The following is an 18,464-nucleotide window of genomic DNA, read 5'->3' on the forward strand; positions in this document are numbered from 1 at the left end:
GCTGATGGATCAGCTGATTGATGGAAGGGAGTCAGCTGATAAATCACAAGATTCTTTTCTACGCAACCAATTGGCTAATCTCATTCAGGGCGCCCTATTTAAACTGCTCTGGCCTGCCTACTGTTGCTGGAGGCTGGTTGCAAGCCACTTTGCAACCAGCCTCCACCCCAGCTCCTCCTTTTCAGCCTGTGTCTGACTTATTTATGTCATTTCTGTTTGTCATTGATGCTGCTCTGCTCTGTACCCGGGCGGGTCTTTCCATTAAGTCCAAAAAAATGATGCTTGAATGTCCAAAAAATATTATGAGAATATCGAAAAAAAATATGTGATTTAAATGTCCAAAACTATTTGGGGAAAAAAAAAAAAGAAAAAAAAATCCATCTCCGAAAAATATTATTAAAATGTCCAAAAAAAAAGTTGAAAAATGCCAGCGAAATACTAATAAAATGCCCAGAATAACTGTTAATAAAAAGTCCTGAAAAAAAAATCCTGTTTTTTTTTTTTTTTTTTTTTTAACCATCTGAAGTCGGTCATCTCCCACTGAGTCCACCGTATTGTTCTACAATAGCTCAGGAGGGACAAACCAAAAACTAGCTCAGGCAGACGGTATCATTTGTGTTTTCACGTTGTCTTCCATACTGTTACATCCTTAACACAAAGGAGAAGTTTAAGTTCTGTAACCGCACCTCTAGATACCACTGAATACTTCTCACTGGACATTTAAACTGATCATAAGTAACAATAAGGAGGCACCAGGAAAACTCAGGCCTATGACAGTGTTACTATTAGGTATACCTTAAAAAAACAACACTACAAAGCTCATGTTACATTACCACACATCTATGATGTTTATTGATCATAATAAAGGCAGATACAGTAAAGCATACATGTTCTTTTCTTTTTAAAGCTACAGATAGAAGCAGGTTATAATGTCAAACAATCCCAACATTGTTTGATTGCAGTTTTGTCCAAACTTGGTCAGAAGAATGCCACACATTCTATTGAAACATATCCCACATAAGATTTCCCTAAATATCACAGTATCCACGTTTATGGGATCAAGTAATCCCAGGTGCTTACTTCCAGACACTCTGCTGCCGATCAACTCAGTAAGTCTCCAAAGCTGTAGAAATCACTTTCACCATCTCAGAGAAAGAAATCCCAGAAACCCAAAACAAGACCAAACAAATTTACAGATAGAACTGACTGGTTATTAGGATTATATGTGCTGGTATACATTCACAGAAATAATAACTGATCCCAGACTCAAGAAAGGATTCACTATGACTTCTTGGTAAGTCCGAATCTCCATGGAAACCTAAGGAAGATAAAATCCAAGTTATTGTTAATTCTTAATCCATAACACAGATGTGTCTTTACCAAAGCAGCAGTGAAATTAAAGAAAGGAACTGATATCGTTAGCTGATAGCTATTTTGGAGATATTTGTACTTTAATCTTTGGTAACTTGTTGTTATCTGTAACAGGGTGGGTGTTTTGTCAAGATCTGGAGGTTGAAGTTTATATTTGTTTGAATAGTTTCCTTGTTGCTGATGTTAATTTCTCCCACATTTCGGATCCTATTCCTGCTGGATCAACTTTTATTGGTGATTTTTCATGATAAAAAGTTTCTCTGTTCTCTGTTACAGTCATTCCCCGAGCTGAATAACAATTGCAGAACTGCAGCGATTTGGAAGACCAGGAAATGCTGACCAATTAGAGCAGACTGCGCTTTTTTGCAAGGGATGCTTAAAGAGGCAAGAAACCTTAAATACAAGTACTAACCCTGAAAGTGGGCATAATAGATCGTCTTTAAAGTGAGCTCAGAAGTTGTTGAAGTAGGAAGAGTGAATCAGTTAGAGAGTTGCACTTACCCTAAAAAGTCCAGGCCATGGTGATAAAGGCAGGATTTTCATCCTCATATTTTGACATGACAGATCTACGCCTTCTCCTGGAGTGGCTGCATGTCTGTGCAGTTTAAAGACAGAGAGATTCAGTTTTAGGATCCGGTTGGTACAGGTTTTTGAGACCCAACAGTGAGAAGCAAAACAACTGATGCCATTTATTAAAACATCTGTCTTTTTGTGCCAGTATTCCTAAATTTCACTATTTACATGTTTATGCATTTATGTGAATATATTCATGCATACCGGGACACAGGCATCCCCATCCCGGACACACAGCTCCAATCTGCAGTGCAAGTAGACGCCATCATTCTTGCCAGAGAACTCGAACGCATTGAAAGAAAAGGAGTTGGACGTCCCCAGTCCATTGCCCTCGGTCTTCACTGTGTCATCAGCAGGGTTAGGGCAGCTGCTCAGAAACAGGAAAGCAGACATGACACAGACTTGCAGACAACAATAAAGACAGGTTTAATTACCATGAGTATCTCTGTGTGTCTCACCCTGAGATTATGAGGTCGTATCTCAGGCTTCCACTTGGCGAAGGCTGATCGGTTGCCCAGCAGGAGTCAGTCACCAGAACAACCATTTGTTCATCCAGGCCATCTGACTCAAGGTCCACCCAGATTTTCTCATCCAGTTGGATGTCAGTGCTCGACTGGATAGCATTCATACGGTCAGCGCTGGTGTAGGCCTTCATGGTCAGATTGTAAGTCCATTCTCCAGAGGTAATCTGCTGGATCACTGAGCTGGAAAGCAGAGATACAGAGATGCTTCAGACTGCACACAATAACCAAGTTTAGCTTGGTCAACTTGCTCTTGGTGACAGAAAGGTGACAACCATGAAACTACATGATGTACACAATCACCACACACCTGTGTTTGAGTTTGATGGCCACGGTCTTGATATCCGGCTGAGTGTAATAACAGGAGAAGTCAATATGCACTGGGCTGTGACGGTTAATTGAGCCAAACGTGGAGATGTTTCGTGTCATGATGCTGTTCTTGTAGATAATTTGACTGTTGTTTGCCTACATGGTCACATGGAGACAGACATTATCACTGCAATTTCAAATCAACCAGACAGTTCAACCTGTTCCCACTCCCAGGTTGTGAAATACCAAAAATTTGTCAGGACCTTTGGCGTGTGATATTGATGCAACATTACAAAACAAACACATTTATTTTAACCCAAAACATAATCTTTTCTTGAAACCTTATCAAGCAGATTTGTTCTTTGAAACCAGGTGTTGCAATGTGTGCGTCACATAGATACGTTAAAGGGTGCCCTGTGTGTTGCTATCAGTGCGTTGGTATTTGATGACCTGGGGATGAGTCCCAGTTGAGTACATTAACAAATATGAAGGTTTTAGGCTGCAGCAGTTACTGTACTGTACAGTGACGCTTTTAGTAAGTACAACAATAGTACTTTCATATCTTTAACTACACTCATGCAACCACATAATGACTACAAACACTAAGTTTCTACTATAAAAAGGGATTTAGTATCTAAGGATACCCACCATGACCACTGTACCACAAGTGTTGCTGCTGTCGAAGCTGAACGTCACCATGTGGGTCATGTTGTCCATTTCCCCTTTACAGTCCTGGTCATTGAGGTGTAAGACAGAGTAGTCGATGCTTTTGTCCTCCAAGAGACAATTAGCGAGAGACACTGAAGCAGATTTATGCCTGCAGACCGTTGGCTCACCTGACCATCAGTTTAAAAAACAATATGATATTAATTTAGCTTTTGTCCACAACAGCAAACATCAGGAACATGTACACATAAATTCAACACTGATTTTTTCCCCTGCAGTCTTTTTTCAGTTTTGTAAAGGACCCTTTGAGAGTTTTGTGGATTTTTAAACTGTATCACTTTAACACCTATTCTTAATGCTATTGCATGTGATTTTATGGATGAAATAATTTTTAATTGATAGCTCACTGTTATAAGTATTCTGTGCCCAAAAAAAATTGCCTAAAAATGTCAAATGAACACCTGTCTGCTAGCTATAAGGCCAAAACACACTGGTGGCAAATGCAAGAAATGCCAGGCGCACACTCTAAGACTCAATGCAAAAATATTTTCTTTTATTCAAGTACCAACGTTTCGACTAGACCGTCTTCAGCAGGGTCATCAAAAACCCTGATGAAGACGGTCTGGAGGAAACGTTGGTACTTGAATAAAAGAAAATATTTTTGCATTGAGTCTTAGAGTGTGCGCCTGACATCTTTTTTTCAAATTTGTATTTTTCTCGTCAATGGTCAGCACCTCTCCAACCCTGGTGTGCACTCCCCCTTTCTCTTCGAATGCAAGAAATGTGCCACTATTTCAATGTACAACCCCACACCGGCAGCTAGATGCCCGTTGATGCTCCTAGATATGCTGCCCCGCGGCACTTCACATTACTGTCCTATTTCCAGCCTCACTGCCCCAGGAATTAAATGCATTATCCCCTCACTGCTCTCTGCTTGTACAGACCAGCTCCCACCATAGCAGTTTTTTTTTTAAAATCTCAGCTCCTACAGCAGCTCAACTCCTCTCCTCACCCCTGATGTATAATGAGAACTCTTTAGCTGTTGCTGTGTGTTGTGTCTGACGATGAATCAATGAGGAGAGGCTCATTGTTGAGGTTGAGAAATCTCCCAAGCTAAATGACTCACAATACTGTCATTATAAAGACAATGGCCAAACAGATGCTTTCCTGTGGAGTCACAGCTCTGGAGATCGGCTCTTTAGGTGAGGCATCAACTTTAATTATGGGCTGAGTTTAAGCTAATGCAGAGATCTGTCAGTTAATGTAGTAATAACTTTGTGTGGTTATCTGTTGACCAGCTGCAGCGTGACGCGTCCAGTGTGTGCTCGCAGCGGCACTTGCGTTGTGGCGTGTTTTCACCTTCAGTCTGTAAAATTAAGAAAATTAAAGCCACATTTTATAAAGTTTAACTTTTCTTACTAAGCGTTATGGGAGATGACAGCAACAACCAAAAGCTACTTGATTTTTTAAAAAGGAAAAGGTTGTCCCATCCTCTGGGTCCAATCCTCGATGTATGGTCTGTGAATGTTTCACATTTAGTCAATGAATCTGAAACAGCTGCCCCTCTGAGAAATCCTTCCAGCTGCTAATGAAATAGCAGTTGACACAATTGTAATGGCTCACCAAAAGTGCCTGCCGACTTGTAGTTGGAGGCAAAAAGGGCCCGACAGATGCAGCGGGGTTCCCCACGATATCTCTCACTACAGAACTCATGAGCACTGCAGAACCTGTCCTGGCAGACGGCCTGATGCACAGCAGCTGCAAACACACATCAGGAAAGCTACAGATGAGAAAACAATGGCCCTCAATTTGAAGATGAATTCAATTCTGAAATGGGATGGTACTAAACAAAGAAATCTGCCAATTTATAAAGTGGACATAGACAAGGTTTGTGTTTTAACTCATCATGAGGTAAATATTAATTGGACAATGTCATGGCTGTAGAATAATGACACCATTGACAGTTAGATTGGTTCCCTATAAACCTCACTTTCACCATTCTGTCTGCCACCTGGAATAATCTCTCAGGAATGTGAAAGCTCTATTTCCAGCACAAAATAAGTGCTTCAACCATTTTGCAAGAAAACAGGAAGAGATGGCGCTTCTGTTTTCTCTGGTAGCTACTGATAGCTATTCCTAGATACCAAAAACTATCAATGTCGGTTATTTGCAGTTACTATCTCCAGTAGCAAAAACCAAAGTAAATGCATACTGTGTTGTTGGTACTGGCAAGGCTCTGAGGAAAGCACCAACAATAACAATACCACTTGGAAACCCTAGCTGGGGTAAAGCTGTCTGTTTCCACTTTTAGCATAATGACTTGATAAAAGATGTGGCTTAAAATAAAGTTGTCATATAATAAATTAATTTATTTATTCACAAGGTACTGTCAGGCCTATTAGGTCATGTGAACAACCACAGATACTGAAAGACAGTCTTACGGCATTTGGTCTTTGTCCTCCAGCTCTCCACCGTGACATTGCTGTGGTGGCTGCAGGCCCAGGCATAGGCCTCCAGGAACTGACACTTGAGCCCATCCACTGCAGGGTATTTGCACAAAGTGCGTGTGCAGGCAGTAATGAAGGGCTGTGGGTCGATGTGTTTATTGCAAGCAGTGAAGGGAGCCTGCTTCAGGTGATTGCACCTGTTCAAGTACGAAATGTAAAAGTCCAGTCATCAAGGACAGTGAGACATGTACCATAGTAAACAAAGTAAAGGGGGTTTTGGGTGTTTTAAGTTTCAAATTCATCCCTATTTAAAAGAGACCACAACATGTTAAATGTGGTGAAGTGTGCTCTACAGGTTAATGATGCCTGTTTATTAATCAAAATAGAGTTTAATCTGTGTTTACCATTTAGTTGTGGTGTTGCAGTTGATTGAACTGTCAGCAGGGTCATTGTACTGTGTCTCACAGCTGTGGGGCAACAAACATTAAAAGATCAAAGACTGGTCAACAACTAATACTTTATCTGCAGTGTATTCCAAAGCTATTCGCTCAAATGAGAAGAAGTTGTCATCAAGTTATTGTCTTTGAGATCTTACCCAGCAGCCGAGTGTTCGGTAACTCTGCCTTCAATCAAAGATGCACTGGAATTGCCACATAAGCCATGCATGGGTGATGCACTTGGTCCTGGTCGTTTTCAGGAGAGAACATATGACAGATGAATAAACTTTAAAGTGGACACTCACAGGAGCACACTAAAGGACAGCCGGTAGTCAGTGGTTTTAACATGAGATAAAGTATCAGCACTATAGATAGAAGCTTCCATTGGATCAATACCAAAAATATAGAATAATGGATCCATACCACATTACCTCATCGGGTCCAAGAATTAACACTTCTTTTTTGTATTTTATTAGGTAGGTTTTTAGGTAATTAACAGAAAATAGTAAGAAAGAAAACTATAACCATGATTTTACCTCCTACATAATCATACATAGCTCTCCCTTATTTCATTGTATGAAAGCTTGCTTTTGCTAAGAATATAATTAGTTTCAGTATTGCTATTCTTGGTCCATTATGGTCCTTGGTCCATTAACATGATACATCCTGGAGGAATTATATATCTCATCTGGCCTGAGAACGCCTCAGGATCCCCCAGAAGGAGCAGGAGAGTGTTGCCGGGGAGAGGGGTGTCTGGAATAGTTTGCTGCTTTGGATAAGCGGTTGAAAATGGATGCTTGGGTGGATGATTTCACCCTGCATAACAGTGCTGCGCTACTCCACGATTGAATTTGCCACATCTCATGCAAATGGTAAGTTAGCAAATCAACATGAATAAAACCTACTATTACATTAGAATGATATGACATAACATGACTAAACCTAACGTAAATGAAACTTTCATAAATGTTCTTGTTTGTGAACATGATTTCTGCCTCAGTCACATCACATCAGCAGCGAATGACCCCACGTTACTTGTTTGATTGAGAAATGGCAGATTTTACTCACTGTGGTTTTAACACTTGTACAGAAAGTACTGACCATGGCTGAGATTTTTCTTTTGTCTCTGTCTTTTGTTTAAATCATCACAAAATGTTTGAAACCATCTGTACGTTAGGTTTGGCATGCTACTGTTTCATTAATTGACATTATTTTGATTAGAATTGTTTTGGATCTGTGGCATGGTGGTTCAATGGTTAGCACTGACACCTCACACCAAGAGGGTTCCTGGTTGGAGCTCAGGGTGGGGGGTTCAAACCTGGGGGTGGGGGAGCCCATCTGTGTGGAGCTGACATGTTCTCCCTGTGTCAGCGTGGGTTTCCTCCAGGTGCTCCAGCTTCCTCCCACAGTCCAAAGACATGCAGGTTAATTGGTGACTCTAAATTGTCCGTAGATGTGAATGTGAGTGTGAATGGTTGTCTGATAGTCTGGTGACCTGTTCAGGGTGAACCCCGCCTCTCGCCCATTGTCAACTGGGACAGGCTCCACCCCCTGCGACCCCCAACAGGATAAGTGGTTATGGAAAATGAATGAATGTTTTGAATCTAACTCAGACTTAAGAAGTGTTCTGCTGTTTGGCAAACACCTGTCATGTTCTGATCTAATAGTTTAAACCATAACTACTTGTATGGTTTCTACAGTTTTCTCTGAGGAGCAACAATTGGTGTTTTAACTCAAAAGAAATTTGACATTTATCATGATAGTTATTGATATCAACTAATATGAAAATGTTTTATCATGTCAACATTTTCAGCCATCTCACCCAGCCCTCACTTCACCTGCATGCTATCGCCACATTGTCTCCAACACTGTGAAATGAAAAGAAAATGCAGGAAGAGGGTAGAATGTCTACAGGGAAACAAACCACCACTCGAGACTAATGGGTCATGAGTGATGAGAGGGATTACTTCTGAATGAGTCTTCACATTATCTTCTTAGGAAAACCCTGCATAGTATGCCTCTAAAGCTGGGGTGTACATTTGTCATGGAATTGAAAGATCTGGTTTTAATAATATTGGCTGATTAGACTTTCCCTCAGGCCTGTGTGGATATATAAAGACAGCTTGACTGACATCTCTCTAATTCTCCTGTTTGCTTCGTTGAACCTGTTAGAGCTGGACAAACTGGATACCTATATAATTACCAACACAGCTTTGCCCCCCTGCAACCTGAGTAGAGGTCAAATCAGCCGGAATAACAGAAAACACCTGTGTGGGTGTGCACAGCCTTTAATGTCCCTTCTGTCTCATCTGCAAAGAGAAAGCTCCCAGGAAAACTACACCAACCAGCAGTACTCTACTAAGCAAATATATAATAGTAATATCCGTGTGAGGAAGTAAACGGATATGACATGAACCCACAATTTTATCACAGCCTCTTGACCTCCTTTAGCTTTGAATTCATGTGTACCTGTCATGTGGATTAGTGCGGTGTAACCATCAAAGAGGACAGACACCATATGGTTGGAGGCTGATATCTTAGCAGTCACTCCTGACCGGCCCCTGGAGAGCTCCACACCGTGGACCACCTGAGCTGTGGCGTTGAGCGTCAGCACTTTGTCATTCAGCTTCATAACAGAGGAGTGAAGTGACAGAGGAGATATTTACTCGCACATCACAAATACACAGTGACACTGGGTCTGTTTACATGCACACTAATATTCCACTATTTTTCCGAATGCGACAACATTCTGAATTCAACACATTCTCACTCCGACCTCGTCATATATCGATGATTGGTCATGCACTTTCCACGTCCACATATGACATCCATTGTACCCTGGATGTGTTGGACGTTCTGGGACGCCGTGTCAACTTCAGCCTGTTACATGCATTGTCTGTTTTCAGAATACACTTCTGTTTTCACAGGAAATGTACAGTTTGCATACAGTCTCTGTCAAAAAAAAGGCACTACGTGGGTACAACACCATAAATTGAGATAAACCACTCGCATGTGATTGAGTTTAGGAAGAGAGAACAGGGTTTGACTCTACAGTCTTACAGGAAGTGAACACCTGCCTCTTCGGTGAAAGTCAGTGGTTGTTGGACCCATCTACCACGCCTCCTGCCCGCCTTACTCCGACTCCTGCAGCTCTAATTGTCGTTGTTGTCCCACCGCATTTCCCCCTGCGCTGTTACACAAAAATGACAACTGGCCGCATATCATACCATTGTGAAAGGATGGCTTTTTTCGTTGTTTCGTCACTGACCAAGCGCTGGATTTTGACAACTTCGGGTTGCTGAATTGGATATGGATCATGTAAGCAGCATATTCCATTTGGGTTTTCAGAATTAAGCCTTTTTCCAAATGTAGCATTTTCCAATTAAGACGTGGGATATGCTGATATTATTCAGGTTTTCATAGCATTATTTTGGCACGTAAACATTCAGTAAGTTAAAGTTTAAAGTTAAAGTCCCACTGATTGAGTGTGTGAAATTTGTTCTCCACATTTGACCCATCCCCTGAGGGAGCGGTGAGCAGCAGCGGTGCCGCGGTCGGGAATCATGTGGTGGTGTAACCCCCCAATTCCAACCCCTGATGCTGAGTGCCAAGCAGGGAGGCAATGGGTCCCATTTTCATAGTCTTTGGTATGACCCGGCCAGGGATCGACCCCACGACCTCCCAGTCTCAGGGCAGACACTCTACCACTAGACCACTGAGCTGCTGTGCTATGCGTCTTACTTGGGGTTTTACTGCAACAGTCTGCAACACACAGTCTCATGCCTGTTTATGGTCAGCTCTGTGTGTTGTACGCAAACTGACTAGCCAACAGTTAGCAAGAGCGGGGTACAGATGCATGTCCAAAAGAAAAGCCCATATTTCTGGTCAGAGGAAGACACACAACTATTTTTGAACATTAAGAAAGACTTGGTGACTCGGTTTATGCTGCTGTGGAGTCTGTGTGTGATGGGCTGAAGGTGAGCTGATTGACTGTGTGATTGTGCAGGTAAATCCAGGGAGCTGAGTGGTTCTGGTCTCCAAGTTTGTGGTATAAAAGGCCGGTTTCCCCCAGCTGCTGTGGGCTCCCCTCTCACCACCTCCAGCCTGACTGCCAGCACAAATGCTTCTGTATAAAATGTAGTCCATTTGATAATTGTTATTGGCCCAGGCTTGGTAAGGATGGGTAGCATTTTTGTTCAACACCTTTTCTCCTGTTATTGATGTGGACCTTTTGTGAGTCTGAAGTAACGTTTGAATTGAACTGAATCTGCCTTTTTATTTTGTCTCACTAAAAGTAAGATATTGCTGTATGCAGCCTGCATTACAGGCCACACTAGAGTGTGGTCATGTGTTATCCAAGCCTGGCTGTCTGTCTGTGCCTGTGTGTTTCTGTGGGTACAAAAAGTGCAGTCTGAGGAACCATGACCACCTTCACCAGCCACTGCCCAGAGTGTACTAAATGTCAGCAACTGATGATCTAAAACACATGACTCAGGCGAATGTAGTAGTAGGTAACTTACCCGAACTCTGCCACCTTGTTCCAGGAAAATCTTAACCCCTGCCCCGTCCAGCTGCAGTATCACATGATCCAAAAAGCTAACATCTCTACGGCGTCTTTCCTGAAAAACCCCTAGCACCCGGAAGCCTGGGATCGATGAGCACTCCATCAGAGTGTACCCACATCGGTCCGGGACAGAGTGAACTCTGCCGATGAAATCGATGACAGTGGAGGCGGTCACAGTGCACATGGTGTTCAACATGCAACTGAAGGGGGCAGTGAGAGACAAACAGAAAATAACACCATCAGTGTTTGGTAAAGACTGGAAGCAATATGCAGCCTAGTCACCAGAAAAAATGTTGGTATTTCCTCAAACACCAGTTAAGCTACACTTGCCTGTCATTATGTGAGATACGTTGAAACTTTACATTTCAACAATGCTGCAGTTAATGTGTGGTTAGGTTGAAGCACAAAACCCAGCTGGTTATGGTTAGGAAACAATCATGTTTTGGATTAAAATACCAATATTTGGGGGGAACAATCCCCGCTAGACATGCATGATGTCTGGTTAAAAAACTACCATTTGTCATGGCGCTGTCCTGCTGCTAACACAGCAATGACTCACTAAAAAACAATCTGTTTTTTGGTTTGTTGGTCTTGAACAGTGGTCTACAGCTTGGCAGGCATCTTGCCTAGGTGTCATATCATCCACCAGCCCCTCAACCTCCCAGTGAAAACATCAACCCACTTTAGAAGAGTTGAAGTGTAACTCATTTGTGGTTTACAGAAACATACAATGCCAGCATTTTTCTTCTGGCGACTGGGCTGTGACATGTGGAATGGAAAATGTATAAAGGAACTAAATCCATTTCAATGGCACAATTTGTTTATCAAGACAGCATTTCAATGAAGAGGTCAAGGTCAAAGGTCACAACACCTAACAGGAAAGCTGTTATGTCATTTTTCCAACAATTTTTCTTTCTATTTGTGCCGTCAAACTGATTAAGACTGAAAGACCAAACAGTATCCACAAGCTTGGCTGATTCAAAGTACCGTAATGTGGTTGAATATTGTTGGCAATCATAATCACCTGAACATTCTTCCTTTTTACGGAGGTGGAGAAATTGAGCATGTTAGTTCAACTGATAGATCAGCTGATTGATGGAAGAGAGTCAGCTGGTAGATCACATGATTCCTTTCTATGCAACCCATTGGTAAATCTCATTCAGGGCGCCCTATTTAAACTGCTCTGGCCTGCCTACTGTTGCTGCGTCCTCTGCAAGTTGCTTTACAACCTGCCTCCACCCCAGCTCCTCCTTTTCATGCTGTGTCTGACTTATCAATGTCATTTCTGTTCGTCACTGATGCTGCTTTGTTCTGTTCTCGGGGGGTCTTTGCTGCTGCTCCCCTTGCCTTAGACTTTCCACATGGGCGCATGGAAGGGCAGGGAGCCATGCCCTCTCTGCCTCAGGCTTCTTCGTATGCATATGGAAGGACAGAGAGGCCCAGAACAGAGCCATACTACCAAATATAATACTGAAAATGGAAATAAATTTTTTCGTTAACTAAAGTGGTCTGACTGAGCTGACTCCATTTCCTCAGAGAGAGAGAGAGAGAGAGAGAGAGAGAGAGAGAGAGAGAGAGAGAGAGATGAATCTTTATTGTCATTGTACAGTCATACTTGTTTACCACTGCACAACAAAGTTGGGATACTATCCTACTATCCACTTTGGTGCAAAAGAAGGTGTATAAAAAACAAGATAAAAAAAAAAAAATGAAGAGCAGAAAAATATATACAAAATATTTACCTCCCATCGCCCTTGCAACGCTCCATGGGACCACAGTCACTAACAGCAGTAGCGACTCCACTCACATCACAGGTTACAGTAGAGCAGATGTTTGGGTTCCATACTGTCGTGTTTGTCTTATAAACAGCACCTAGGAGTTAAGAAAAGTTTATGTCGGTAGCTTAAATAGTCAGACATTGTTCACGGGTATATAAACTGTAGGCCAGTTAAACAAAATAAAATGTCCCAAATTTGCTTTTGAATCATACAGCTCCACTTTAGCAACTCCTGGATTTACTAACCTGAGAGTCTGCACCCACTCACGTCTGTGATGACACCTATATTTGCGTCAGCTGTCTGGAATGTCTGTTTAGAAACCGAGAGGCCACTGACCTGTGAATCGGTCTCCTAAAAAGTAAAAAAAAACAAAAACAAAAAAAAAGTCATTGTCTGTGACTGTTACATCAGCTAAATGTAGACAAAATAAACAGTCCCACTGATAGAAAAAAAGCCCATACACAGATTAAAACACATAGAGGAGGCTCATCAAATGCAAAAAGAATAAATTTCTCCTATGTATAGACAATGGCACAAAATGATGGGTCATTGTTTTTTGTCTGTTTTTATTGGGGCGCTAGAGAAAGCTAGTCTAGGGTTCCAAATGTGCAAGGTCCAGCACTTTAAACATTATACTTACAACAGTAGCATTTGGGTACCCAGAATAAGTCCTGATTGCCAGAATCGCTTGCGTCCCAAAGTTGCCAAGTTCAACTTGTTCAATCTGTCAACAGGAAATGGACACAAAGACACAGAGACAACTAACAAATTTTTAGAAGAGGCCGTAATTTAAAATGGACCTTTCTTATACATCATTTCATGAAAACTACAATGACTGATCATAACACTGGTCAAAACTGAAAACAACTCACTTCAGATTGTTGACTGTCCTTTAAAGGAATTATGTTGACACATTTCCCAGTATTCTTAAGGTTTGGCAGAAGGTCATGAACCCCAGATCCTGTGGGTATTTCTCTAGTAAGTACTGCCAGGTCACCTCTGTCAGCGGTTCCTCCAGACATCAGAATACAGTCGTTTTTGATTCCAGGTTTGTATAAGCCATTGAAGCAAACTGCAAATCTGTCAGCATTGAAGGCCACCTGTAACAAACAGAAGAGACACAACCAATGAAAAGGCTTTTTTTTCTTATTCACGCAGCTGAACATTTTTGTTTGAAATGTTTTTTAAAATCTTTATTTGCAGAAGCAGTGTGTAGGATTCATAGGATTTTGTGACATCTAGCTGAAACTTCATGTACATAGCATGAGCTCACATGTTAAATTGCTATAGTGTTCATTGCACGGGGTTGTGACTGGGCTGAGTTCTCTGCAGAGGTCTCTTCCTCTCCAAAACAAACAGACCAGGAGCCGTATTCACAAACATTATGATTTTTACCATTTTCCAAACATCTTTGTGTTTGTGTAACTTATACAAACACGGCCCCAGGTGATTTAAACACGTTTAAAAAAACCTCAAAGGCAGTTTCACATTAAAATTTTTTTTCTTACATTGCTTGTTGCAGAGGAGCTGCTAACTATGTTCCCCAAGGTGAAAATGCGAATTGCCCTTTCTAGAGCCAATATTTGGTTTGTCCATTCTAGGCTACTGTAGAAACAAGGCAGAGCAACGTGGGGACCTCTGTATACGAGGACCTGCTCCCTATGTAAATATAAACAGCTCATTCTAAGGTAACGAAAACACAGCAATTCTTATCATCAGGGAAATATACATCAGAGAAAACAAAATTAATATAATGGCAGAAATGGACTATAATATATCACCCTGAATTCAACATACTGGACCTTTAATGACTCCAAGTGTTTGATATCACCAGTCTGATTTTGGAGCCACATCTCTATTACTGTGTATGTAACATGAAAGAGTTGAAGCTCTTTGAGGACACATCAGCTTCACAGGTGGGACATTTAACATGGATGAGGAAACCCAGATTTGGCTTTGAATATAACAGAAAAAATAAAATGTCTTAATCACCTAAACTGTCCTGAAGGAGAGCAGTTTGGCCTCCTGTCAGCCAATTACTATGTGGAAAAAAACTCTCACAAAGTTTTTAAAAAGTATTTTTACTTCACAAAAAACTTGTGTCTTTACACTATTTTATATTGTGTAACAAAAGCATGTAGCAGGGCCTGTTGTTTGATACCTGCTGTCAAATCCCTTTTTTTTCAGTTCATTTTTGGCTTGATGTCACAGCTCCACAGAGTTGAGTGGAGGGTAATTCAGGGCACCTGTTGTGCAGGTGTGAGTAATGACTCCTAATAAAGAACGGAGAGCAGCTTGGTGCATTTCCACACTGGGCCAATCAGGGTGTGACCACGCCCTCTCTGAGGGCTGAAGAGAGCTGAGAACAGGTACGCCCAGGACATTGTGACTCTTCCTCGATTGAATGCAGACCTCATGTTAGCAAACAGAAACTCTGGTCTCCAGGCCTGTTTAAGAATTCAGTGCTGTCTTTTTCTGTTTGAGGGGATTTTGTGCATCTTAAAACTTCAGTGGAGGGAACATTAACGAACCCCTTAACACTGGGTCACCTGCATCTGGGCTCCTCTTGGTGTTTTTGTGCAAGAATTTTTCTTGCAAAACAATCACTTGATGCCTGCTGGCTTTATAAAATGATTTTATTCATTGTTTTATTTCACTGAGACCCAACATAACCACTACCGTATATATAATTTATTCATTATCAAAGAGGCACTTGCTTAATATCATTGTTGCAGAGGCATCTCCATGGCAAACACTTGAGACTTGTTTCTAAAAGTAAATATTTTTTATTATATAGTTAGGAGCTGCCTCTCACACTTCTTCCCGGACTGCTGAAATCTAAAGAATGAAAACTGCCATAAGTTTAGATATTGGATTGTTGTCTCACACATCTTCTTCAGATGTGACGGTTTTCAGCTGCTCTCACTCTACTTCGCTGCATTTACAAGTTACCCACATCTTGGTCATATCTTGTGCCACCTTGTGAGTCACCGGTGAGGTGTAAATGGCACCATGTTCTGGTTTATTGAATCTTGTTTTTTATGCATTGGAAAAGACCAAACGCAGACTTCAGTGCATTTATATTACTCACATAGACTTTATCATATTGCTGTCCATAGTAGGTGATGGGGCAGGAGGCAATGTTTATCTCCCCAGACCTAGTAAATGCCTGGTTTGTTGCTGCAGCACCTGAAGATATGAAGACACATTAAACACAAGATAACATTTTGTGGAGGTTTATCTCATGTGGATTAAATTACAAAAAAAGTAATTCAAAAGGTTCCAATTAAGAAGTGATCTCTTTGGGGTGACTGGTAGCTCAGTCCTTAGTGGGCATCCAATGTACAAAGGCATTGTCCTTGCTGCAGTGGCTGTGGATTTGATTCCAGCCTGCGGTCCTTTGCTGTGTGACCCCCTCTCTTCCCCTTCACGTTTAAATCTGTCCTGTCTCATAAAAGACAAAAAGCCCCCCCCCCCCCAACTGTTAGGGGAACTGTTAGCTCTGTTCAAATGTATCAAAATCTAGCTTTGACAAATTGACATTTTATGGTGATAATGCACTACACTATTGTTTGTGAGGCAGAATAACTTTGGAGACCGTTCTGGTTAGAAAATGGATGCAGTGTGAAGAAAGTCGGTTTGGCTATGACTCAGCTGTGAAGCCTTCTTACCCGCCAGCAGGCTGAGTCCGGCCAGGTGGAGCATGAAGCCGAACATATTGGTCTGCTGACACGAACCTGAAACACAGTAGACATAATTAAAACCTACCTACACATGCATATAATAAATGTCTGAATACTCTCATTGTGTGACTGAATAAATAGTTTCATACTTAGGCAAAACTTTGTCTCTAAACAGTTCAAAATAAAGCTGCTTAATGACCATGAATGATTCCTGTCATGAACTAACTTCAGTGCTGAAAGATAATATATTTCACTCTCAGCCAAAACATTTGACCAACAGATCAACTGACTTTACTATTACTATAAGCCCACAGTGGCACCCCCAAAGCCAACCTGAAAAAAATGCTGGCTCCCCCAACTGGCCCCTCTTGTGAAAATAATTATAATTAATTAAACTAGGACAGTAGTGGTATCTCATGAAACTAGACAACTTAAGGTGTTCATTGGTACCAACCATGTCGGCATAGCTCATCGGAAAGGGGGCTGAAAAGCAAAACTTTTGATGAGGGATGCCTGCTGCTTACAGTCCGGCACCTGGTCGCTACCTTTTTTATAAAGCCCCGCCCTCACCTGAGCGCTGTGGGGTACACGCCCATAAATGTCCCAAACACAGAAAAAGAAAAAAAAAAATACAGGCAGAGGGCAGTCACTGCTGATGAAACACCGCCACACATACATATTTTTTTAAAGAAAATCCTGCATTGTATATCTTTATCTGGAACAGTATTGGCTTATATACATCAGATACTAATTAGTAATATTTATTATAAAATAAGAAAACAAAGAATATCAGTTTGCTATTCCTTAACTCTCATACTAATGTTGTTTCCAACTAGCTTTCATACTTCAGTTTCATTACTACTCGTTTTGGTGTGCCACCCCAAGATTTTTAGTGCCCCATCTGGCTGCCCCTATGTAAAATATTCTGGAGGCAGCAAAATGTAGTCAATTTTTCCAAACCTATATTCAGCAGATATTGGCCTTTTTGTCTGCTATTAGTAAGTGATGAACAGCCCCTTTAAGATGCTGTGATTGCAACAATAAATGCAAATTCATCCAGACCTAATTTTATCTCCTGCACACCTGTCTACATCAAGGTGTGTGTAAGAGCACTCTTTTTGCAGTAACAGTATCCAAATTTTTGGGCTCTCCATGTGGCCAAAAATCACTTATTATCATAATTATTAATATGTTTTGTAGATTTTGTAATATTTTTTTCTTGTCTATATTCAGCTCTCCTAAAACCTGTAGCAAGAATCAAACTGATTTAAAAATGTGAGATGTGAGCCAAAAGTCTCTAGGTTTTCTTACCTTCTGGAGGAACTGTAGAAGAGTAGGGACGTCAAGCAGCTTTCACTGGATGTGCTCAGACTGATGTGGCTGCCTCGTCTACCTGTGCGGAGGTCACAACAGACTCTTTGTCATTGTCCACAATTGTTTTTACTCACCAGCACAGTGAAGGAATTCTCACAGATTCTTCTTTTGTCTTTTGCAGAGTGGCTTCTGTCATGGAACATTCCAGTTTCCAAACACCATGTAATTACCCAAGAGATACTGATGCAGACTATGATAAGAACTTGACAGTGTCAGGTGTCAAATGTATAAATGATTCATGACTGTCAGTAAAAGATCCATTCTGAGGGAGCACAGAAACATATGAGGCCAACTTATTTAGAACGATTTTGAGTCTGCTATTTATCAGCTATATTAATAAAATGTCTCATAACTTATTATGAAGAAATGCAGCTGAATGAGCCTTTTTATATATTCATGAAAACCTTAAAATATCAACATAACACATGGCATAGACAATACAGTATTGACATAAACATAAAAAGTAGTTATTAGTTACGGAATGGGTTCAGGGTCAGATAAGTTAAACATTTCTTTGATTCACAATAGAGCATCTGAGTTATGTCTATATTTACTTTTCAAATCCACATTGCGTGATGTGCAACTGGTTGGACATGTGGTGTGTTAAAACTGCACAAGACAAAAGAAAAACATCCTAAAGCTCAAATGTTCAGTTCTAACCAAAAGAGATCTAGTCTGGAATGTAACAGCACAGGAGAGAGCCTGACAGATCTATTATAAGTGCTGTCACTTTAGTTTTAC

General features: G+C 41.1%; 1 protein-coding gene across 3 annotated transcripts; it reads right to left on the reverse strand.

Moving 5' to 3' along the window:
* Window positions 1–824: 824 nt before the first annotated feature.
* Window positions 825–17,813, reverse strand: LOC126393334 (alpha-tectorin-like). Of its 3 annotated transcripts, none has more exons than XM_050049442.1 (19): window positions 17,661–17,813; window positions 16,338–16,403; window positions 15,758–15,855; window positions 13,539–13,766; window positions 13,307–13,390; window positions 12,912–13,017; window positions 12,631–12,760; window positions 10,845–11,088; window positions 8,794–8,950; window positions 6,483–6,570; window positions 6,292–6,354; window positions 5,882–6,084; window positions 5,064–5,198; window positions 3,423–3,610; window positions 2,776–2,930; window positions 2,403–2,648; window positions 2,149–2,311; window positions 1,873–1,966; window positions 825–1,318 (listed from the first exon to the last, which is right to left on the reverse strand). In XM_050049442.1, exons 2-18 carry the CDS (start codon window positions 16,381–16,383, stop codon window positions 1,874–1,876), a joined length of 2,427 nt encoding a protein of 808 aa, XP_049905399.1. In that variant the 5' UTR covers window positions 16,384–16,403; window positions 17,661–17,813; the 3' UTR covers window positions 825–1,318; window position 1,873. The 3 variants fall into 3 exon arrangements, with proteins under 3 accessions (XP_049905399.1, XP_049905400.1, XP_049905401.1); XM_050049443.1 differs by having other exon boundaries at window positions 15,758–16,110; window positions 17,661–17,751; XM_050049444.1 differs by having other exon boundaries at window positions 15,758–16,114; window positions 17,661–17,749.
* Between the last annotated feature and the right edge of the window lie 651 nt (window positions 17,814–18,464).

Source organism: Epinephelus moara, chromosome 7, assembly GCF_006386435.1.
Source record: "Epinephelus moara isolate mb chromosome 7, YSFRI_EMoa_1.0, whole genome shotgun sequence".
Taxonomy (NCBI): Eukaryota; Metazoa; Chordata; class Actinopteri; order Perciformes; family Serranidae; genus Epinephelus; species Epinephelus moara.